The sequence below is a fragment of the Trichinella spiralis genome, assembly GCF_000181795.1.
Source record: "Trichinella spiralis strain ISS 195 chromosome Unknown Scfld2, whole genome shotgun sequence".
Taxonomy (NCBI): Eukaryota; Metazoa; Nematoda; class Enoplea; order Trichinellida; family Trichinellidae; genus Trichinella; species Trichinella spiralis.
The window spans coordinates 3,692,282-3,715,934 of record NW_003526941.1 but is presented as its reverse complement, the minus strand read 5'-3'; the positions used below and the strand labels follow the sequence as shown (position 1 = coordinate 3,715,934).

Genomic DNA, 23,653 nt, shown 5'->3' with positions numbered 1-23,653 from the left:
CCCCATGGTTGTGCTGTATTATTATTCATCAGCGCTCACTCATTGGTCTGGACTTTCTTTTTTTTCCATTTCATTATTTCAAATGCGTTGGCATTGTCAAGTGTCAAAAAGCAGGACATAATCACACGTCATCGTCGTTGCATTCCATCGAACATGACGCACTCCAGTTCTGCCTACGCATTTGTTTGTTTGTTTGTTTGTTTGCTTGTTGTTGTTGTAGTTGTTGCTGCTGTCATTGGCAATCGATTAGTTGTAATCAGTGACAGTGACCGTGTTAAGGTTAAACTGAATCCGTGCTAAGAAACTCAGGCAATGTTAATGGTATCCGTGTCGCAGTCAGGTTATGGTTTAAAAAATAGCTAACTGCTAATGCTCAGCGCTCGCCGGAGCATTGGGCGTGGCGTAGAACCTGCTCACTCATAAACATACTGTACTTGACCACTGGGTGCTGTTTTTAGGGTGCACTTTGTGTTCTGTGTGATCAGCGTGCAGCATGGTTAGCGGCGGTACAGCTGGAACTAGTTTCATGCAGACTGTAAAGCGTGCTATGCGTTTGAATTCAACAGAGGCTAACCGGCCGGCCAATATGGCAAATTCTGGTCTACGGCATGCCCATTCGGAAAAATCCCTTCGAAATCGAATCAAAATTGGCGGTGAGACGGTCAAGCAGATGGCCGCGGCGCTAATGATGCAGCGACAACGATCTCACAGCGGTTCTGCTACAGCAACTGTTCAGCGTCCCTTTCAAACTGGTCAAAAGCAAGCTAATCAGGTAGGCTGCTTTTCTATTGGCTGTTTAATTGGAGCTTGCTTGTTCATCATCAACAACAACAACAAAAATTATTTAGTACAAAACAAAACGTTTAGTTTCAATTTCACGAGGCATTATATATATATATATATATATACATGTATTTCTAGCTTAGCTGTCATCTCTTTGATTTACTAACACCAAATGAAGCAACGTATCAAACATTTGCTAATGAGAACTTTCTGTTTATTTGACTATCAGTTGTCATGTATATATGGAATACTTATATTTATTTATTCGATTCAAAGGATGCATCAATTATAATACACAATTTTTAAATATGGCATGTTCTTATTGCATTACAGGATTAGACTAAAAGATTAAAAAGAAATGCTTTCTTTTAATCAAAACTGGAACATTTTTGCTGGCTGAGATTTGACATTCAAATCTCTGAAGGTTCAAAATTATATGTATATTCTGCGTTTAAGCGAACATAAGCGTTTAGTTGTTTTGTTGATGAAAATGAAACAAATCAAATTGGAAATGGAAAAAGAAACGTTTTTTATAATACTTTTAAAATTAATTTTTCTCGATGAAGTGAAATGGGGATTTTTTCTTTAATTTAAATAACTTCTCTTCTTCTCCTTTTTTTTCCTGAATAATAAGAGACTCATCAAGCGATGTGAGATTCTTTGAACTGAAGTATATAATAATGTTGATAAGTTTCGATCTATCTATCTAACTGTAGGCATGCAAATATGCTTGTATCTTTTTTAATTTAATGAAAATTGATTGTGGTCCATATTGGTCGAATTGTTAAATTTCATACAATTTTATTCTTTTCTTTTCTCTTTTCTAAGCCAATGGACCATAACCATTTCCAATGTATGGTAGTTAACGTCTACTCTACTGGTTTGGTGTAAGAAATAAATTGAAGCGTCATTTAGTGGTTTGCTGAACTATTGGGTGAATTGTGTAAAATGTCCGTTTCATTTTAAAATACCACATATATAAATGAGTGCACTTTGTAAAAGTGAGAATATTTCTATATGTCTGTTTGAAGAAATGAACAATTTGATTTGAATGCAATTAGTTGTTTGATCCAATTACTGATAATGCATGTTGCCATGTGAACATTTTACGTTAAATTGCAATATGACAATCAGTTAGTTAATTGTAATGGAAAAATAAATTGCGAATGACTGTTAATTTCAATTTTGAACTTTATTCAAATAATAGAAAGTATCTAATTTGAAAAAAAAATTTCATATACCGTATACTCGATTTTCAAAAGTTTATTCATATGAACTGAACGAATTGATGCTAATTTTATGAAAAATTTTGAAAAATTACACTTATTAAATTGACTATTTATAAATGGACAATTTTGTGATTGTACTCTCTTTTTTTTGCTTTGGCAAATTATAAGTTCAACTTTTAATAAAAGTTTTTAAATCAGTGAAAATGATTGTCATGTTGTACTGTTTACTGTTTTGGTAGTGGTAATGTGTTTAGCTTTTTATTTCGAGATTTATTAATATGAATGCATTATTAATATTATTCGATTGGATTAGTTTGACGAAATTTCATTTTGCAGGTTACATTGAATTCTTTGGAAAGAGATTTGAAGATATGCCTTCGATTTTTACAAGATGCAGTGTTGAAGCGAAATCTTTCACTCCTTGCTGGCAGCACTTCGGCTGTTTTGGATGTTATGCTGAAGTTGATGGTCGAACCAAGGTTTGCATGGAAAAGTACAAGTGTTTTTCCATATTCCATTTGAATAAAATAAATTCACTTTCAGAATCTGTGCAACTGATGTGCAAATGCTTTATGAGAAGATTTATCATCAATTGGGCGAATTGTTTCAACAAATCGACCGAATTTTGATCGCAAATGAAATCAACGACAACGACCACACGACCGTAGTCGGTTTGACTGAACATCTCATGGATACTGTCGAGGTAAGCGTACAGTTTTGAATGAAAAGATTTTCAGAACTTTGAGAACTGAGTTTGAAATTTTTTGTGATCATCGGATTGAGATAGATTTTTATTCAAATTTTCCTCTGACAGATTTTCAGTATATAACAACAATAAAAGGAATGAGACTTTTTTTTATTCTATCTTCTGACTTTGCTGTCAAATCGGAATTGATAGTTCGCTGTCTGGTGTTGAACATGCTTCTCAAATGAGTTGTTAAAAGCCGACTGCTTGCTCGTGGGAGTAGTGAAAAAATGCTCATGCTCGACTGGAATGTGACAACTGTTGCACAAAGGCAATTTTACATTCATCTTTGCATGGACAAAAAATAAGCTTCTTTTTAAACAATGACGTACATACAATGAACATGTTAAATGAACATTTCTAAAAGTTAATATTCATTCTTTTAAACGATGGCAGTTTTTTATTGCTCATTTCTTTCACCATCAACGTATTTTAATTTATAGATGTTTTGCGTGTTTCTCCATGTGGATTTGTAAAGAGTTGTGCATTTTTTAATGCATATATTCTTTGTTTATTTCAATAGTGACACTCAATTTGTTTCAGATGTTATCGTCTGTAGGATTTTATGTGAGAATTTTATGCGATTTTATCACAATCAGAATAATATCAATAAGATGAATAAAATATAGGTAAACGATTGATTATGCATCAAAAATAGCAACAGCACATCAGCACAAAATATTGACATACTATTTGATGCAGTTGAATTGTTTTGATTTGAAGAACGATTAACTAACTAACTAACTAACTAACTAACTATACATTTCTGTTTGCTTTAGATCAAACCAATATATCAAGAATAATATCTTTCTATGATGAAAAAATGCAATTTAATTTTTTCCCAATTTTAAGTGTAAACTAAAATTTTCAAATTTACGAGATAAAAATAATATTATAATATATTATTATGAATACAATGGAATATTTGCTATAATGAAATTAATTGTTCTGAAATAAATATAATGCATTTGATTTTGAGCTGTTGCATCAGCCGAGCCGTTTGCGTTCTGGTGTTGATTGTGCTGACTGCGGTGCAGCACTGAAACAAGAACCTATGCTTCACACAGAAGACAGGAATAGCTGTGATTCTTCGCTTACTGACAGTTTGGATTTGAGTACAGACGTGTCTTCAGCGATGAACCAAATTGTGCAAGAGGATCTTCTGTTAAACGGTGAAGCGAAGGATTTAGTACCTCCACCAAGAAAGAACAGACAAGCACGTCGACAAGAGCTTATCAATCCTCCTCCACCAAAGCCGCCGTACAGTTCAGCGTTGGTCAATGCGTCAGCTGCACGTCAAACTCGCCAGCCGAGACACCTTCATCCGACCAATCCAACGGTACGTTTGAAGCCAGCTAGCGGTGACTCAGGAATTTTCAGCTTTTGCAAGTAAGTAATGCAATTGAAATTGATGACTTATTCAACATTATACCAATAGCAGACAAAATCAAATGAATATTTAAAAAACAGATAATCAGGTACTACAAACAGTGGAGAATATTTTTTCGAACCTAAGCATCAATAACAAGCAGTGTAGTTAATAAATAAATAATTTGTTTTTTTTTGCTGTGACTTAAATGTGTAAATTATGAGTGTAAAATGTGTGTTTTGTGATTATTGTAATTGTTGAAAAAATGTATTGTTCTATTCTTCCAGTGGAAGTGATACTTCATTGCCGGAGACGTCAGATTTATCGCAGAGTGTTTACTGTAATCAAAGTGGGGCCGAAAATGACGACGCCGACAGTTTCGACGCCATCATACGCAATTTGCAATCACTGAATGCATCACTTTTGCCTTGTCCTTCAGCTTGTGAGCCTCTTGTAGTTCAGAAAGAAACAAGATGTGACGATGAATGTGACGGCGATGAGGTTGTCACAGAGACACGAGTTGGTGATACAATTGTAAAAACGACAAAAATTCGAAAAAAGAAAGTTTGGAAATCCACTATTGTCAAGCATTGTGAAACGGTGCTGCCTTTGAATTCGGAAACTTTTAACGCATCGTCAAGTATTTTGGAAAATTTCATCTCAAATCCAGCCTTGGATAGTACGAGGAACGTTCGATTAACAGAATCGCAGATAGTACGCACTGAAGGTATGCAAATGTAATTATTACACATCAAATTGTCCAGCATGAGTGCATTGTTCAACAACAATGCAGCCTCTATATATATATATATATATATATAATTTACTTTAATATGGTTTGGTTTATAATATGTAATTTAGATGGAGACCAACAACATTTTGAGCCAAGAGCCAAATTGGCTTCATTTCCAGTTGATCTGGATGCACTGTTGCAAGATGAACAATCAGAAACACATTGTCAGCTAATTGGTGATACGGTCAAGCATCGTAGTGTTCAATCTTTTAAAATGAACACGAGCAAGAAAGCTATTTTTCAAAAAACTCTAATCAACGGCAATGTGACGGAAGAACTTAGCGCCGAGCGTTACAGTACGCAGTTGCAAGCGTCAAGTTTAAATGAAACTTACTGTAACGATCAGTTGCAAAACAGTTCGGGAAAAGCTTTTGCAACGGAAAATACTTCACTTTCAGTCAGTGGGAAAGGTTCTAGCTTTTCCGAGGTCAGCTTCAGAAATGCAAACAAATCGTCAACAACACCAAACGACGGATGTAACCAACGCAAGCGAAGCGGTAAGCTACAAACAACAAATAAGCAATAATTTTATATTAAAATATTATATATTTCAACTATTGAGCTTTGTGTTGATTCGTGAAAATGTCTTTTATTATTTTTTTTTATAGCGGTATCATCTTATATGCAAATATTTGGAAATAGTCAACCTAGCAGTGCTGCTGATTTTCGCAGTTCAGCGTTGGTCAGCTATGAGCGTATGCGCGATCGATGGCACGTGAACGTCAGCAAAAGTAAACAGGCAACAATAGAATTCGGCTTGACCACCAGTGCCAACGAAGATCACTTTGCTCATTTTGATCAAGCAAATTCAAGTTATGAAAATTGGTTGGACATTTTTGAAAATGATCAAAATGTCGATTATAAAAATTTGTGTGCTTTCCTGTTCGCTAAAAAGCAACCTAAACAATTGCAGATTGAGTAAGTGCGACATTTCACATTTGCGTGTAGATTTTACTTTATGCAAATTTATTTGAACAAATGAAATTGAAATAAAATTGATTTAGTGATTTCAATTCAAGAATTAAATTAAAATTTTGAATGTATTTTTAGAAATGCAAATCGCAAAGCAATAGCCGATGTCAAATATTTGTATGAATTGGACGTACGTGATCATTTATTTATGAAAGATGGAGATGATGACTGCAACATTCGTGGAGGACTAGTCGATGTACTTGTGGCTCATGCGGCATCAGCATGCCACAGTCAGAATGGTATTCATTTTATCCTTATCTTGTAAAAAATGATGATATTAATGAGAAATTTTATGTTAAAGGTTTTTTATACAGAGAAGCATTTTTGACTACTTACCGCTCTTATGTTCTTCCTTTTGATTTGCTCAAAAAACTCGTCGAAAGGTATAATCATTTATCTACCCAACGAGCAAGTGATGAACAAAGCAAATCAGCCAAAAGCTGCTTTTCATTAATAGTACGTGTCGTTGATGAGCTCAGGTAAATTTGAAAAATTATTTTTAATTAATGAATTATTATATATGGATTTGAATTATTCTAGTCATGTTGAAGCAACATCAGAATTGTTGAAATTTCTCGTGCAATTTATTCACCGATTGATTGTCGACGGTGAACTGTTGTTGGCTCGTCTCCTTCGTCAAAAATTTGTCGAAAAATATGACGAAAAATTGCTTGCTCAACAGCCCAACTCTTGCCGACCGTTGTTTTGTCGTGATCCTGATCAAGCAACAAAATCCCATTCAATATTCGACTTCAAAGCATCCCTACTTGCTGAGCAAATCACTTACTTGGATTGGTTCTACTTTCAAAAAATAGATGCAAGTTTACTTTTTGGCATATTTGAAAAAATTAATTGCAATAATTGATTATGAAGATATATATATAAGATGTAGCTACACAGCTAGAATCTAATCTAATCTAATCTAATCTAATCTAATATATGTTAGTTTCTTTTTGTAAATACTTAGTTGAAATTGTTGAATAATTTTAGTTGAGCGAAATTTTGCAATGGTCCATAGATCAGGCAGAAGAGAAGTGTCCACGTTTGACGGAATTTACGAGCCATTTTAATAAAATGTCCTACTGGGTTCGTAGTCGGATTCTACTTTTGGCTGATCAACGTCAACGAGAGCATTGTTTTGTGAAATTTTTGAAAATCATGCGTCATCTTCGTCGTTTGGGCAATTTGAATTCATGTTTGGCTTTGCTGTCGGCGCTCGATTCTGGTGCTTTGAGGCGACTTGATTGGCCTCGGTCCGCTGTTGATCAGCTCAATCAGTACAGTTCCCTCATCGACAGTTCGCAATCGTTCAAAGTCTACCGTACAGCTCTGGCCGAAACCAAACCACCCTGCCTACCTTATCTGTATGCAAATTTTTGACGTACGGTTTCTTTGCTTTTTTCTTGAATTTTCTCCTCCTTTCTAGTGGACTCATATTGCAAGATCTCACTTTTGTCCAAGTGGGAAATGCGGACTATTTACCAGTGGAAGAGGTAGGCGTTGCGAATGTTGTCAACTTTGCGAAACGTTGGCAGCAGTTCATGATCTTGGACAACGTGCGACGCTTTAAATCTTGGTATCTTTGAACAAAACTTTCATACTTTTGTTTGAAAAATAAAATACTTTTTTCCAGGCAATATAATATTAAGAAAAATGACAATGTTCTGGTGTTTTTCAACAACTTCGACGACTATGCAAATGAGGAACAGATCTGGGCAATCTCAGAACGACTAAAGCCGCGCAACATGTCGACAAACGTTCCTAAAAAATTGTGACTCGCATAGATAGATAGATAGATGACAGTTTTGATTTTCAAGTAAAATTGCACTTATTGTTTTCTTCATCATCATCTTCTTCTTGATGAACACATGTAAATGTTTTTTGTTCTTTTGCCATGACAATAATTGTTCATGCTCATGATCTCTCCGTCATACTTATTTGTTGCAGTTACTACCAAATATTAAAATGAAAATAAATTTCATTCTCTAATTGTTCTTTATTATCATGTTTTTTTTTCATTTCACTGTTTAGACATTCTATATCGACTGTGTGTATGCATATCGAGTTTTGTTATTCATTTCTTTTAGTCTACAGTATGCCTCTGTAATAAATAAGAAAAAGTAAGTTGTCAAATTTCTTTTGAATATTTGAAATTGAAATTTAATCATTTTTTTTAGTTCAAACCGATTGGTTTCAAACGAATAAAAAGTGCAGAAAAGGTTGTTATTCATGTGAACTTGTATTCCAATAAGTAGCACTTTTTTGTTTCACAATTATTTAATAAATAATATTACATGTTGATATTTTTTAGGAAGACAAAAAAGAATTATTAAAAAGAAGTAAAATTATTTGCTCAAAAAAGCAAATTAAATAAATAAATAGAATAGAATAGTATACGCGATATGCTGTGAACATTACATGAGAGTTGCTTGAATTGCATCCATCGATACAAATTTTGAATTCTGCAAACAACCATTCGACATTGGAGTACTGCTGACTGTATTGCATTGATTGACGTGATTATTGTTTTTTTGAAAAAGAAGCTGAATCAGTTTCGCTTTTTCTTGTTCAAGCTTTGCTAAACGTCGAGTTTTGTCTGTCACTTCCTGAAGGCAAAAATTTCCATATAAATAGTAACAACAACAACAGTAATAATAATAATAATAATAACGGAATTGCTAACCTCAGTTAGTAATTGATTTTGCTTTTTCAACCACAGATGTTGATCATCCTCTGGCAACAACGCCTTGCGACCAACGTTGGCTAAATTAGCCGCCGAAGGAAATCCCTAATACAAAGCAAAGCAAGTTTCATACAATTTGACCGGACATAAAATTTGCACATTCTCTGTGTATGTTGCGTACTTTTTCAGAAGATTCCATGAGACCTACAATACGTCGATTCAAATCTGACACTTGCGATCGTAAAAAGTTCAACTTTTCTTCGTGAACTGCCAATTCCTGAAAAGTATCATATATTTCATATATGTTATTTTATTTTTTGTATTATCTATTTTAATTTGATAAAAGAAGTGTTTTTATAGAAGAGGAAAAATTTGAATGGCATTTCCTACCAGGAAACTATTCGCTATATTTACTGGTGATATTTGTATAATTGCTTTTTACGCTTGTGAAAGAAAAGAAAAGAAAAAAAGAAAATCTTCTCAAAGGTAAGTGTTATTATTTTCTTTTTTTTATACATAATTGAAAAATGATGTTGCATTTTTGCATAATATGGTGAAAATGAGAGCGGTTTGCAAGTTTGATAGATTCTTAAAAGGTTTTTTTTTTCTGTTACTGATAGATATATTGCATAATTGATTGCCCATCTACAATAAATAAACAAAAAATATTTAACCTATGCATTTATGTGTGTGTGTGTGTGTGTGTACTCACTAAGGTAACTAGTGAACGGCCCATTAATTTATTCCTCGTTTTCAACGCTGACAGTCGCTCATGATACCAGTTGATCAAGCGGTTAGCCTTGTCCTGACCTTGTTCCAATATAGACAGTTCTTCTTCCATAAGTTGATTCTGTTTCTAAACAAAAACATGCTAACACATCATTAAATCAAGATCAAGATCAACAACAGTGCCAATAAATAACTAGCAGACATGCAATGTAGTGGAAGAATTTACAGCAACAGATTTGGAAGTTGAGAAAATGGAATTTGTTCCAAACAGTTGTGCAATGTATTACCAGCGAATTTGAAGGCGGTGAACCGTCGGGAACCATGACCGTGCGTCGTCTGTTGTAGTCGGCAATTTGCCTTCCATTCCCATTGTACAGCGTTGTTCTGTCACGCAAACGAACCCCTTCGTAAGACATGATCGAACCGTAATCACTGTCCACATTACCGTTGCCAATCGAACTGACCGGTCTACTGTAGGCGACGCTTACTACCGAAGGGGGATAATGGTTGTTGGACGAACAGTCGGTTTGTGAAATTTCGTTCAATGTGAAAATTTTCCCATTTGACAGGGTAGAATTTTGCTGACGAGCGCTCGAAGTTGGAACTTGAACAGCAGCAAATTGGTGAACGTTTCCATTCGACTCACCACTGCGATGATAAGAGGACCACCGCAACTGACGGCGGTCGGTCATGGAATAAGCCGGACGGCTTTTTGTCCAGCTGCTGTTGTCAACGTTGGATACTACTACACTGTTGCTGGCAGCTTTTGCGTGTATGTTTGATTTGAAGTCGGTCAAGGCTGCCCGCATGGCAGCGTAGCAACGTTCCAAAGTTACCACTCCGGATGTGGGTGTGCAAATGATCAGTTGGTCGATGAAACGGTTCCACGGAACTGTTCCACTTGTCGATTTACCGTTTGTCTGTTGTTGTAGTTGAGAAAAGCATCGTTGTCGAAACGATTCCATTTGAACAAACCCAGAACGATCAGTATCGCATTCGTCAAAAATACCCTTCAACTGTTGCTGGAGATGAACCGGCAGGGCAGTATCACCGTCGTTATTTTCACATGACGTTGATTTTTTCCCAAAACGACGCCAGTTCATTTTCTACAAAATTTTTACCAATAAGCACTTTGTGGAACGTTAACAGCAAGCAGACACGGCTTCAAACTGACATCATGAACGTGTATGATTTTTTTTGTGAGCCCTGTTGCTTTTCCCCTTGCTTATGCTATTGCTACTGCTGTTGCTGCTGTTCTTACTATGTATCTATCAATTGTGACGTGTTTTGCGATGTAAAGAAAAAAAATCAAAAAAACACCTCCTGATTCGGCCTGATTGTCCGACAACGATTGTGCTATATAATGTCGGTTAATGACACTCTGCAGAACATGCAACAACTACCCCCGCTTTGTGAAAATGTTCTTCTTCTCTTCTCGGTGCAATGACGTTTTCCATACCTTTATTATTACTATTCGTTTAATTTATTTTTTTTCAAATTTAAATTCAATTTCTCATTTTAATTTTTCGTCCACTGCAACAACAGAACTTTTATGAAAAGTTAATGGGGGAAAATGTTTTCTTTTTTTCCCTCAATTTTTAATTGAATTTTATTGATTTGATTTGAATTGATTTGATTCAATTTTTCACATTCCAGCGACAAAGATCTGTGCAAATGAGTAACAACAAGAACAACAACAAAATGACAAATATAACACTTGCACATACTTTACCTGTAATTTGCCTGTCAGACTGTAATCGGCGAGAAAATGACAACAATGTACGATAATTTCAGTGGTCGATTTTTGATTGACATGATTTTATTTCAATTTGAAACGAATTTTATTTTTAAAATTTTTATCAAACTTTCTTCACTACTACACTACAGCATTTGTCGCACTGACCTGAGTGGGGCCAATTTGCACGCATGCAATCAATGTTTGTTCAAAATTTGATGATTCACAAGTGCAAATAAAATTTTATCTTGCCGATCAATATTATGGCAAATTCGACTATTTTACGACACATATTTTTAAATTTTATTATTTGATCATGAAGTTCCACGTTTTTTTCACATTCACTTGATATGTTAATTGCTTGCATGTTTGGAACTGAACCCAATTTGTATTTAACTGTCTGTATGGCATGCTTGTATGGCAAATGTAAGCAAAGTAACTTCTTACATCATACGAATTACAAAGTACTACTACTATTTTCAATAATTAGCGGGCGAATGAATGTTGGAATGTGATGAATTTCTTGTCTTCATTTGTATGTCAATTTCGTTTGCTGGCAGGCTGCTTTGTAAAACGCTTTCTGCCTGCTCTTATTTGTACAACGTCGTTGAGAAGTTTTAAGAACGTGTTTTTCTCTGCTTTTTCTTTCTCCCTCTCTCTCTGTCTATATATATATACATTGGCAACCCACTTTATTGTACAATTTATTCTTTTGAACTTATTTTTTTTCTACGTATTTTCCTCCAATTAAAATTACCTTTTCCAAATCAAACTTGGTTGAGTTGGCTGATGTTGAGGGGCAAATGTGGAAAAATTACAAATCACAATTCCATTTACAATAATAGAAGTATTTAAATAATTTTCAGTGTATAAATTTTATTTTTAACTTTGATATAACTGCATAATAACGTATTATTACGATCAACAACTGTGCAATTGCAACTGTTGTGTACTTATCTTTTTTTTTTCAACGTTTCACATATTGCATTTTGCTTAAATTGAATATTGCATTGTTGAGTTTTTTTTAATTTTTTTTATAATGGCATTTATATTATTCTCATGAGTATTAAATAGCAAGCAGTGAAGCTTATTCTTGTCAGCATTTTTCAACGCTTAAACAAGGTGCTGTGAATGGAAATATTGCAAATGCATTCGCACAAAAACCATCAAGTTGCAATTTTGCAACTAACGTTGTCGCTTATTATTAATATTATTATTCTATTTGACATACATTTTCCGATGCTATATGGTCGAGTGAGCGAAAATCATAAAGCAAATTTCCAAATTCACAGGCTAATTGTTGTTAACATTTTTTCTGCCTTTTAAAACTGCATTTGTTGAAAATTGCAAGCTGACGCCGAGTGCATAATAAAAAAAAATAAAAATTGAACAGGGGTAAAATTATTATTGTGGAAATTAATTTATACGAATGAATTTTTTTATGAATGATGATGACAAATGTTTTTGGAAATTTACAATGAAAGAATCATCATTGTTGAATTGTTGCTATGTATAGCAACAACTTCGAGATTAAATTGCACATTTGTATCTCAATTTCTATTATTATTTGTTATTTTATATTGTAAACCATGTTGAATTTAAATTATAATAAAATAAAAGTTGAATAGATCAGAAATTGAAATGGAACCCGTTGGTTGTTTGTTCGATCGCAGTGAGGTAAATAAAAGATAAAATGATTATTACTTGCCTGAATATTTTGTTAGCAAGTTGTACTGTTGACAGTTGGAGAAGGGTGTGTTGGTTAGTCAGTTGTTGAAATGGCCTGAATGCAGACCAGCTGGACAGTTTTGGATAAGGACAGACGGTTTGTTTGCTGCTTTGATGGAGGTTAGTTTCATCGAGTTTCTACAATTCGCTTGGCCTGGTCAAATGCATGACCATACACTGAAAAATACAAGCATACAGATATGTATATTTTTTAAAATTTATTTATTGAAAAAAATAACACGAAGAATGTGTAAAGTTTTAAGCTTTAGATTGAAAAAAGCACACTCTTATATACTGAAGAGTACTGAAGAAAGAATTTGAAGAAGTTTTCCCAATGGTAGGTAGAAATTGAAACTGATACTACTACATCTACAGTACATGTCAATGCTTAACTAAACTAACTAAACTGTTCTTTCTGCAGGTTCAGCTAAAAGACATGTTTTGGACGATCGCATGTCACTGCGCAACAGACCGGTTTGTGAAACAAACAAACAAACAAACAAACGAAATAATGATAATAATAATAACATGTCAACAAAAAGCATGTTTAAAAAAATGAAGCGCAATAATCAAAATACTCGCAAGTATCAATGTCGGATTGAAATTTTAAAAACGAAAAGAAACAAAAAATTAAAACCTTATTATTACTGCTGTTTCGGTAATTTTTTTAAATAATAATTGTCGACAATAATTCAAGTTGAATTTTTTCAGCAAAAATCTTCTTGAAGAATTAAAACGTTGTTAGCTTTGTTGAACAGCTAAAAAAGCAATCCCTTTGCAAGCTGACTCTTCCATGCGTGCAGGCGTTGAAATAGCAGCTGATTTTCATTTTTTCAGGTCACTGGACAGAGCTATTGTGGACATTTGCCGACCATTGAATGCATGCATGCGTGGGTCAGCAGCAACACCAGCAGCAGCAGCAGAAGCAAACCAATAATACGTCCGATGACCAATAGGAGTTGGTCAAGCTGCTCAAAAATAATCCAACTATTGCTACACCTGCTTTGGCAACAAACCTGCAGATTAGCGTCACTGGTAACCGTGAAAGTGTCGCCAAATTGCCAAAATTTAAACATCCACTGAACGAGGGTAAAAAATTACAACATTCTATATATCTCTCTTTTATCTTTTTAAAATAAACCATCAAATAATAACAAATGTTTATGTTTTACTAAAATAAAATTGTTTAACCGGATGATATTCAAAATATATTATATAATAATAATTATTATTTATTCGATGTAATATTTCAAGTATTTTTAGATTTTACACACACGAACACACACACACACACATTAATATCATCTACTTATTGCTGCTATTGAAGAAACTAATTTTAAAAAATGATAAAAAAACAATACTTAATTTAAAATGGATAATAATTCAATTTTAATCTCTTTTTCAAATGCGTAAATTTCTTTGTATATTTTGAAAATTTAAATCCAAACTAACATATAAATTTAAATGAAATTTACAGTATATTTCAATTTTTTATAAAATCAAAAAAACATATATTTTGCTTCGTCTAAAAATATTCATATTGCTCGCATTGAAATTTAAACTTGATTGTCTATTACGGTTACAGTCAGTACGTATCGTAATTAGCGTTTTCTTGTAATTTGCATCTTCTATTTTTTCATCAAAATATTTTATTTTGCTTTTTGTAATTAGTCATTTTTTTATTTATCCGAATTATATTAATCTTTTTGAAAATTGAATACATTTGCTAGTGGTTGTTGTTGCGCATTTTCTACTTTGCAATTAAAGTAAGTATTTCTCAAATTTAGCAAATTTTAGACTTTTTTATTTTCTGCGTCACGTTTTCAAGCATTCAGAGAAATATTTTCATATCACTCACCTTTATTAGACTGTTCAGCTATAGTTTGAACATAAAAGTCTACTTATTTTATCATGTTTGATCCTGTGATTTTTCCAGGTAATTAATTTGCTTTCTATTTTTATGGCCACCGAACATGTCATCTACTGCAGATCTTCTAATTGTAAGTTACATATATTTATTTTTATTTATTTGTTTAATTCAATTTGCTTTTCCTTGTTTTTTAATATTTGTTATGTTTTATGCAATTTTCAATTAGGAAGAAGATGATATTCCGTATGAAGAGGATTTATTTCGCAATCGATTTTCTTTGAAATGCTGGCTTCGATACATCGAACATAAAACTCAGTCAAGTAAAAATGTAGCAAGCGTAAATTTGCTCTACCAGCGAGCGTTGCGTGAATTGCCTGGAAGTTACAAACTTTGGTATCAATATTTAAAATTGCGTCGTGGTCAAGTAGCTAAAAAATGCGTCACCGATCCTTTGTACGAAGAAGTGAACAAGTGTTTTCGAACAGCGCTAGTGTTTATGAATAAAGTAATTGAAACATTTTGAAATATTTTTTTATAAGAATGTGTTAATGAGTTAATTGAATTTGTTGTTTTACAAAATATATTATGTGAACTTGTATTTTCAAATGCAAAAGAGCAAAGTATAAAGTACAAAATGTGAACTTTCCAATTTTAATTCATTTTATATGATAATTTTATGAGGATCTAATCGAATAGTGTATTTGTAGTTGTTATACTTTATTTATTTCACTGCTTATTATGTCGTTGAATATGATATTGCTGTTGTTTTTTTAGATGCCTCGAATATGGATCCTTTATTGTACTTTTTTGGTGAAACAGCGTTTTATTACGAGAACACGACATGCATTTGATGACGCATTGCGATCTTTGCCAATAACTCAACATTACCGTATTTGGCCAATTTATTTAAAGTTTCTCCACTTGCACGACATTCCTGAAACGACAATACGCGTTTATGAACGTTATTTGAAGGTACAGTGGAAAAAGAAATATTGGAAGCGCTTGCAGAATATGAATAGGAATATGGTGCTTTTTAGATTGCTCCGCAAGATGCAGAGCAGCTCGTAGAATATTTGAAAAGTGTTGACCGCCTAGATTTGGCTTGCATTCATCTTTCGGCCATAGTGAACGATTCCAATTTTATCAGTCGGGAAGGGAAAACAAATCATGAAGTATATTTTCGCTTTTCTGTATTTTGTTGTTCTATTTTTTTTTCTTTTTTTTTACTTTTTGTTTTTATTTAAATTTAATTTCTTGTGTTTATTTGCAGTTATGGCACGAATTGTGCAGCATAGTGGCGAAAAATCCTTCAAAAGTTACCTCTTTGAACGCAGAATTGCTCGTACGCGAAGGCGTTGAAAAATATCCGGATCAAACTGGAGCATTGTGGTGTTCTCTTGCCGATTATTACATACGAGACGGATGTTTTGAACAGGTGAGTCAAATAAATTGGATGATGAAAATGGGAATTTTCATATATACGTATTTTTATATGTGCAACAAATGAAATGTTTAACGGTTTAGGCACGTGATGTGTATGAAGAAGCGATGAGAACTGTTCGAACAGTCCGAGATTTTACGCAGGTAGTAATTAATCCAGTGCTTCACTACTGACTGTTCAGGGGTAATTCTTTATATTTTTTTTTATTTTTTACTGTTTAGATTTTCGACGCTTGCGCACATTTCATGGAAGAATTGATCAATGTTGAACTTGAAGCACAGCATAAAAGTGATTCAAATTTCAACATCGACTTGTTGATGGCTCGTTTTGAAGATTTGATGGACAGAAGACCGTTGCTTATAAATAGGTATTTTGCAAAGCAGTGCTCATTTGTGGAATTTGTTCATTCACTGCTTTTCCATTCACTTATTTAGTGTGCTATTACGTCAAAATCCACATAACGTGCACGAGTGGTTAAAACGTGCAGAATTATGCAAAAGCAATCCAAAAGAGGTATTGCGATGTTTCGTTGAAGAGAATTTTTGAATCGACCATTATTTTTATGCGGATAAATTTTTAGGTTGAAGAAACGTTTGAAGAAGCAGTGAATACAGTGAACGCAAAATTGCAGCTTGGAAAGTTGTCCAATTTATGGATAGCGTATGCAGTGTTTTTTGAACAACAAGCGCAATTGAAGAAAGTACGTTCAACGAACTGTTTGGGGAGGGGGGGGTTGATCACATGAGTTTACTTCGAACAAGCTTAGATTTTCCTCATTGGTGGTTTTTGTTTTTTAATTAAAAAAATGCTTTTTATGCTATTTTTCAAAATCCCATGTTTTAGGCGAGAGAAATATTCGAAAGAGCGTTGCTTGCACCATATCCGAAGGTGGATGATTTAGCATCGGTTTATTGTTCTTGGGCAGAAATGGAGCTGCGTTCCAAGTAAGCTTGTTTAGCAGTTGACTGTTGCATATTAATTATGCTTATTTTGGAGAAAATGGCAAAAGGCATTGCAAGTAATCAAAAGAGCAGTGAAAAAACCTGCTTTTAAAACAGATTATTACGATGAGGTAAATTGTATTAGTTAATTGGAAGAATTTTTTCAAAAAGTATACACCCTGTTTATTTTACATGAAGAGCGAGACAGTGCAAAATCGTGTATACAAGTCGTTGAAAGTTTGGAGCATGTACGCTGATTTGGAAGAGAGTTTTGGAACCTTTGAGGTAAAATTTATTTTTTTTTTGCACTTTTTATTGCTATATATTATTTTTATTTATTTATTTATTTAATTGACGTTTGTTTTTTAATTATTAGTCATGTAAAGAAGTATATGAGAAAATATTGGATCTGCGAATTGCAACTCCGCAGTTGATAATCAATTATACGATGCTTTTAGAAAGCAAAAATCATTTTGAAGAGTCTTTTAAGGCAAGTGCATAAATAATATCTGATTGGATTTTATGCAGTGATGTTTATATATATTTTGTGTTTAGGTTTTTGAAAAAGGAATTGCACTGTTTCGATGGCCAAACGTGAACGATCTTTGGGAAACATATTTGGTTCGCTTTTTGAAGCGTTATGTAGGCGGATGAGATTGCAAAATGGGACATCATTTTGAAATTGATGTTAAATTTCATTTCAGGCCGGAAGTAAATTGGAAAGGGCACGAGATCTTTTTGAGCAATGTTTGAATAGTTGCCCACCTGAATATGCTACAAGTATGTTGTTATTGTGTAGTGCGTTGTGCAATATTTTGATTGAATTTTATTGAAAATTTAGAATTTTACTTATTATACGCAAAATTAGAAGAAGAACATGGTTTGCCGAGAAATGCAATGAATATTTACCAAAGAGCAGTTGATTCAGTGCCCAGAGATGAAATGATTAATGTAGACAACATGTTCGATTGTTTGATGAAAAAAAAAATTTTTTTTTACAAATTCCTATTTCAGATATTTAATGTGTACATTAAAAAGGCAGCCGAACTGTTTGGTGTGACAAGTACTAGAGCTATTTATGAAAAAGCAATTGAAGTATTGCCAGAGAAAGATGCAAGGTATGCGTATATAATAAAATAAAATAAAATGTAATATAATATAATATCTAATGCACAATGTAATGTGGAAATAAACTGTGAAAATGCTGTTTTGTATTATTTATAGGAGTATGTGTTTGCAGTTTGCCACGTTGGAGCGACGATTGGGTGAAATTGACCGGGCTCGTGCAATTTTAGCACACTGTTCTCAGATGTGCGATCCAAGGGTAAATTTGATACTGATTTTTTTTGAATATAATGTGTGTCATTCTATAAAATAATGCCTACTTTTTAAGGTCGTCCCTTCATTTTGGTCATTTTGGAAAGATTTTGAAATCAAGCATGGCAATGAGGATACGGTCCGAGAAATGTTGCGTATCAAACGCAGCGTTCAGGCTGCTTTGAACACACAAGTGAATTTCATGTCGGCTCAGATGTTAGCAACAACGGGCGGTCCTGCAGAAAGTGCAGAATTAAGCAGTTTGTCATGGTTATTGATTTTTAATATTTTTGAAATACAATTTCAGTTGATGAGTTGGGTCAGGGCGATAGTATGGCTCTACTGGAAGCTAAAGCACAAAAGATTTCTCAAGAAGCATCGAAAAAAGATATTCTAAAATCTAAGATGTCCAGTATTTCTTTCGTCAGGTAATTTTTTAATTGATTGTTTTAACTCAGCTTAATTTATGGATAATGTAATTTTTTTCCACATCAGTGGGGGAGTTAGTGAAAAGTCCGGAAAGAATCAGTCAGTGGTTAATGAAGATGAAATTAACATTGAAGATGATGACGATGAATTATCCGTTGAAGTGGAGCCAAAATTCAGCAGAAAGTCATTGCCAGGTGGACATTTGCATCTATATGTATCCAGTGCAAACAGTATTTTATGAGAAATTTTTTTAAGATGTTGTTTTGGAAAAACAAATAGTTCCTTCTGAAGTGTTTGGAAGTTTGGCCGTTGAAGAAGAGCAAGAACAATAATAATGATGATGATGATGATGATGATGAATGACAGTAATTGTATGTATTTTTCGATTTTACTTTTAAAAATGTGTAATGAATAATAAAAATGGCTGGTTATTTTCACATTTTCATTGTTTTTTAAGCGTCTCGCCCATTTTTAGGATGTTGTTTAAGGAAAAGTAGAAATGATTGCATGTGTTAATTGTTTTAGTGACATTTAAAAATGTATTAATGTTTTGCGAGGTCTATTTTTAGCCGTTGGTTGCCTAATCTGCGGGACCTCAGCCTTTCATTGTTTCCTTCAATCTGTGTACCTAATTTTTATCGATATATCTGAATATCTCTTTGTGAATTTTCAGGTATCTTATTTATAGCACACTAATTACACGTGGATGGTTTTGTTGATTTATATGTTGATTTGTGATACAGGGGCAAGATGTTGAGAAATGGAGAAATGATCCAAGGGATAGGTCAAGAGAAAAGATATAATGAGGTAAAATAGACGGCGCCAGTAGTATAATTATTAGTTACGTGTATGAACACTTCCCTTCGTCATCTAACTTATTCATCTCTACTCTACCGTTGTTTTCATGTATCAAAAGTAAACCTTTGCTTTTCGATTTTGGTGTTCATACTTTCTGTACCAGAAACAATTCCAGTTGTGGAAATTCTGAGATTATGGATATTTCCCGCAGAACTGTTATCCTGAATAATAGCTTTTGATTTCAAGTGACGAACAGCATTTTGTCTTTCGAGCTGGACGTGAAGCAGCAACCCATGGATTGGTAACATAACAAAGAAAGACAAAATCAATTGAAAGTTGACTCTCACCATAATATACTTAAAATTCAGTGGAGAGGAAAGCAGGAAGTATTCTGCTGAGGACGCTTGTAATAAGAAAGTGCACAACGCCATCGAAACAGTGCAGTGAGATTGGGAAATGGTCAAGTAGTCAAGTCAATATAGACATATGAGACTCTGCTATTGGATGGAGAAGCTATGGAAACTGCTGCGCGGTAGTGGATGTCAGTCGAGTTTGACATTATAGTCATAATCATTACCGCATTTGAGTTTTTAGAAGATGAAATGATGCAACCGTGCTATGCTGTCTGAGGTAGCGCTAACCAAAACATCCACAGCAAAGATATGCGACTGCTTGGCCTGCGAAAATGTATGTTGGGCCAGTGTGAAGGAACGTACTGCACTTCTCTTTCTCTAACTGTTTTCTCTGCGAAATAGGGAAATGTCAAAACATATTCCGTACGTTTCCTTAAGGAGTTCTGTGAATTCTTGCCGCCCTTTTTTCTTCTCGTCACCTAATAGCCATATGCAGTAGCACTTGCTGTTGCTTCTGCCTTTCTTCATACTGAGATATGCAGTCCATGGATATATCTATGTTAAATTTGTAGGATGCAGCATGCTGGATGAATGTTTGTAAATTTGGTTTGCCAATTAATTCATGTTTTACAATACTTAGGCTCTCATGCAAAAGTGCGATTGTTGCGTGAAACTCGAAACGGTAAGTGTTGTCATGATGTGAATGAAATTATTGCTTGGTACTGTTTTCCTTGCCAGTGATTTATAAGTGAAAAAGAGTTTCTGCGTCTCTTTTTTGATTTATTTAGTAAAACTTATAAATGTTTTCCTCTAATTCATTTTTTGTACATTACAGTGTTATACGAAATGCACGCATTGCTTCTAGTGCACTGCTTTTTAGTTCCACGACCAGTTATTCAACGTTTTGTCATGGCAGCACACGCTGACTTTCAATTCTCTTCTTTACTTATCATGTACGATGAAGGACACTCTACGACATGGATATCTACGATATCCATTTATGCTTTCATAACTTGGGAATGGTATTATAACTTATGTAGTATTCAGAATTCCCAGATTGCTTTTTTATATACTTTTAGATGGTCCTTTATATATTTTTTCCCGGCAAAAAGCAAGCAGTGTGACTGTGCAATATATATATATATATATATATATAAGTAAACCAATACAAGTGAGTTTGACAATTCAGTTTATTCACTCTACATATGCATGTTATCGAAATGAAAATAATCGAAATTTATGATCGAATGTTTTCAAATGGAAATGAAAAGCATGTAAGAATGATAAATTGTTTAAATCGATTGCACGATATATGATGATTTTCCTTGTTGAATGATTTGTAGGGCAATAATTGGTATGATCTAATTCTGTGCATAACGTTGAACACAGTTTGATTTGCTGATTTGCATATTTGATTAGGAAATGCTTCCTCAGTCATTGCACTAGTTATGCGATTGTGCATAGTAAGGTACTAAGGTTTGCTTATTTACCCTAAGGTAAAGTAGTTTATTATTTGCATAATTCACATACTAATCCTTTAATGATTTTCAGTTTCATGATCAGTTATTAAATGTTTCGTCATCACAGCACAGTAGTTCTTTCTTTCAGTTATCATTCTTGATTGATTGCATGGTATTTCATCTGAGATATTCATGTTTTCATAACCTGGGAAAGACATTATTTGCTTGCTTGAATATACTAATATACTGGTTGGAATTTGCAGATTGCTTTTTCTTTTTCTTATACATTTTTTATTTACATCTTTAAATAACTTCATTTTTTAGGAAAGAAGAAGGTAAATATGCAATTTATATTTATATAACCAGCATATTAAAGCACAAATCTTTAGTTAGTTGCACTGAGTAATATTGATGTAAAGTTTGTAAATAAAGCCGTAATAACTTTGGTCATTTAATTAAATTATTATATTTATGCCATTACGCTATTACTGACGGAAAATTAGGTTGTTCTACCAGGGGCAAAGTGATTTCCTTTTTATATAATTTACTTATTATTGTACAACTTTTCAGAATACTTTATTCATTGTAATTCAGTGCATCGCCATGGCAGCACACACATTCCCGACTATGATTCTACTCTTTAATATCAGCTGTGATTAAGAAAGACGTAGGTTACATTTGATAATGTGGTCGATGTATTTATTCTGTGCATGCTATTTTTGCATGACTTCACAAATATCGTGAATGGAAACTAATGGGATTCTTTGTTATTATTATATATTATGAAACAGTTGTTTTCTATTTTTAGATGATTTCACCTTCAATATTTACGTCAGTTAAAAAAGAATGCTACAAAGGCGTGTTATGGAAATTAAATGGTAAATGTAATGATTTTAAGATTACATATTTAAGATGTTTTTAATTTTTTAGATGTCAGATAAGCAAGAAAGGCATCTATTACAGTTCCATACAAGGACATTTGTTGTATTCACATACTCTAGGAGATAAGTTCTCTCAGAGTTTTTAAAAAGGCAGCGACCAGTTATCATTCCCTATGTACTTAACTGATGGAATTTCTGATGAAAATAAGTAAGCAATACTGTATTGTTACTGTGTTTAACATTTCGTGCTTCACTTGTATAAATTTGATCACATAGACCAATGAATGTGAAATGGGCATATAAAAAGTAATTTAAGACGGATAGCGCTGCATGATAATGATTTTTATATTCAAGCAAAAATGTTTGGTTAGTGCTTTTTAGTTCCTAATCATGAATTACTATTTTGGTGATGGATATGTTTGCACGCTTTTAACGGTGAAGCAAGGGCAATATATAATTAGTTGTTTTTTATTTTTACATAATTTATTTAATATGTAATTTTAAGATTTAATACAAATTAGCATCACCTTCACCGGTGAAGCTGAACAGAGGTAAGTAATGTGAAATTCCAGTTAAATGCACTGTCATTCGTATGGATTACGTTTTATATGGTTGTTTTAGATAATGTATTTAGAAACTTTTAGTTCATTTGCTGTTTGTCAAATGTCAGAAATGCTGTACGCTGTTTTACTTTTCCCTTTATTTTTTCTCATTTTCACTTTGTACATTTTATTCTCATCAGGTCATCTAGGTTTTAATTTCAGGTAAGTATTTTTTTTTTATTTTTTGTGTTCTTTGTTATACCAATTTTAGATGAATTGTTTTGCATTGGATGAAAAGTAATCGAAACAGTTTAGGACTGAATGCAAAAGCTGTTTGAAACATGTCAAGGAAGTCTTGAGGTAAGTTTTTTTAATTGCATTTTTTAGTTGCAAATGAACCGAAACAGCTAGGGATTGAATCTAAAAGGTGTTTGGAACATGTTGCTTTGTTTGAAAACTTCAGGTAAGTAATCTTCAAGTAATCAAGAGAGATCTTCAGGTAAGTTTTTTTTCCAGTTAATTTTATAGTTCTTGATGTACTTCATCGCAAAAATTGAAAAAGCACTAAGGTAAGTATTGCAACTCAGGTAAGTTATTTTAAATAAGTCCATTTTGGAGATGAATAGGTTTAGAGTAGAGGAGATGAGCATAGGAGGGGATTTGGAGGGGAGGAGAGATAGATTTGGAGGGGAGGAGAGAGATTTGGAGGGGAGGAGAGAGATTTGGAGGGGAGGAAAGGAGATTTGGAAGGGGAGGGAAAAAGAATTGGGAGGGGGGCGAACTAAAATTCGAGGGGGACCACAGTCACTTCCGTGGCCACCTATCTTTCATTCTGCCCTCCACACGTTCTCCTTA

The 23,653-nt window shown here is 33.6% G+C and overlaps 4 protein-coding genes across 4 annotated transcripts; 3 read left to right on the top strand and 1 right to left on the bottom strand.

Annotated features, from left to right (window-relative positions):
- Window positions 1-493: 493 nt before the first annotated feature.
- Window positions 494-7,666, top strand: Tsp_03304 (putative RasGEF domain protein). The gene is made up of 12 exons (XM_003379600.1): window positions 494-772; window positions 2,349-2,491; window positions 2,556-2,715; window positions 3,737-4,146; window positions 4,414-4,853; window positions 4,988-5,416; window positions 5,528-5,837; window positions 5,970-6,130; window positions 6,193-6,347; window positions 6,882-7,255; window positions 7,318-7,467; window positions 7,525-7,666. The coding sequence occupies exons 1-12, from the start codon at window positions 494-496 to the stop codon at window positions 7,664-7,666; spliced, it is 3,153 nt and encodes a 1,050-aa protein (XP_003379648.1).
- A 639-nt stretch (window positions 7,667-8,305) lies between these two features.
- Window positions 8,306-10,406, bottom strand: Tsp_03303 (hypothetical protein). Its single transcript, XM_003379599.1, has 6 exons — window positions 9,591-10,406; window positions 9,287-9,430; window positions 9,091-9,219; window positions 8,708-8,851; window positions 8,575-8,679; window positions 8,306-8,497 (listed from the first exon to the last, which is right to left on the bottom strand). Exons 1-6 carry the CDS (start codon window positions 10,404-10,406, stop codon window positions 8,306-8,308), a joined length of 1,530 nt encoding a protein of 509 aa, XP_003379647.1.
- Window positions 10,407-14,862: 4,456 nt separating this feature from the next.
- Window positions 14,863-18,732, top strand: Tsp_03302 (putative tetratricopeptide repeat-containing domain protein; the record flags this gene model as incomplete). The annotated part of the gene is made up of 18 exons (XM_003379598.1): window positions 14,863-15,141; window positions 15,411-15,608; window positions 15,674-15,808; window positions 15,907-16,071; window positions 16,161-16,220; window positions 16,359-16,444; window positions 16,512-16,590; window positions 16,658-16,777; window positions 16,921-17,021; window positions 17,074-17,149; window positions 17,217-17,303; window positions 17,395-17,508; window positions 17,574-17,660; window positions 17,723-17,798; window positions 17,860-17,969; window positions 18,033-18,136; window positions 18,243-18,342; window positions 18,412-18,732. Coding segments are annotated over 18 exons (2,298 nt in total), but the record flags the coding sequence as incomplete, so codon positions are not given.
- A 1,774-nt stretch (window positions 18,733-20,506) lies between these two features.
- Window positions 20,507-23,333, top strand: Tsp_03301 (hypothetical protein). Its single transcript, XM_003379597.1, has 10 exons — window positions 20,507-20,597; window positions 20,751-20,937; window positions 21,074-21,086; window positions 21,467-21,547; window positions 21,700-21,710; window positions 22,306-22,394; window positions 22,762-22,807; window positions 22,901-23,007; window positions 23,186-23,261; window positions 23,327-23,333. The coding sequence occupies exons 1-10, from the start codon at window positions 20,507-20,509 to the stop codon at window positions 23,331-23,333; spliced, it is 708 nt and encodes a 235-aa protein (XP_003379645.1).
- The last annotated feature ends 320 nt before the right edge of the window (window positions 23,334-23,653 follow it).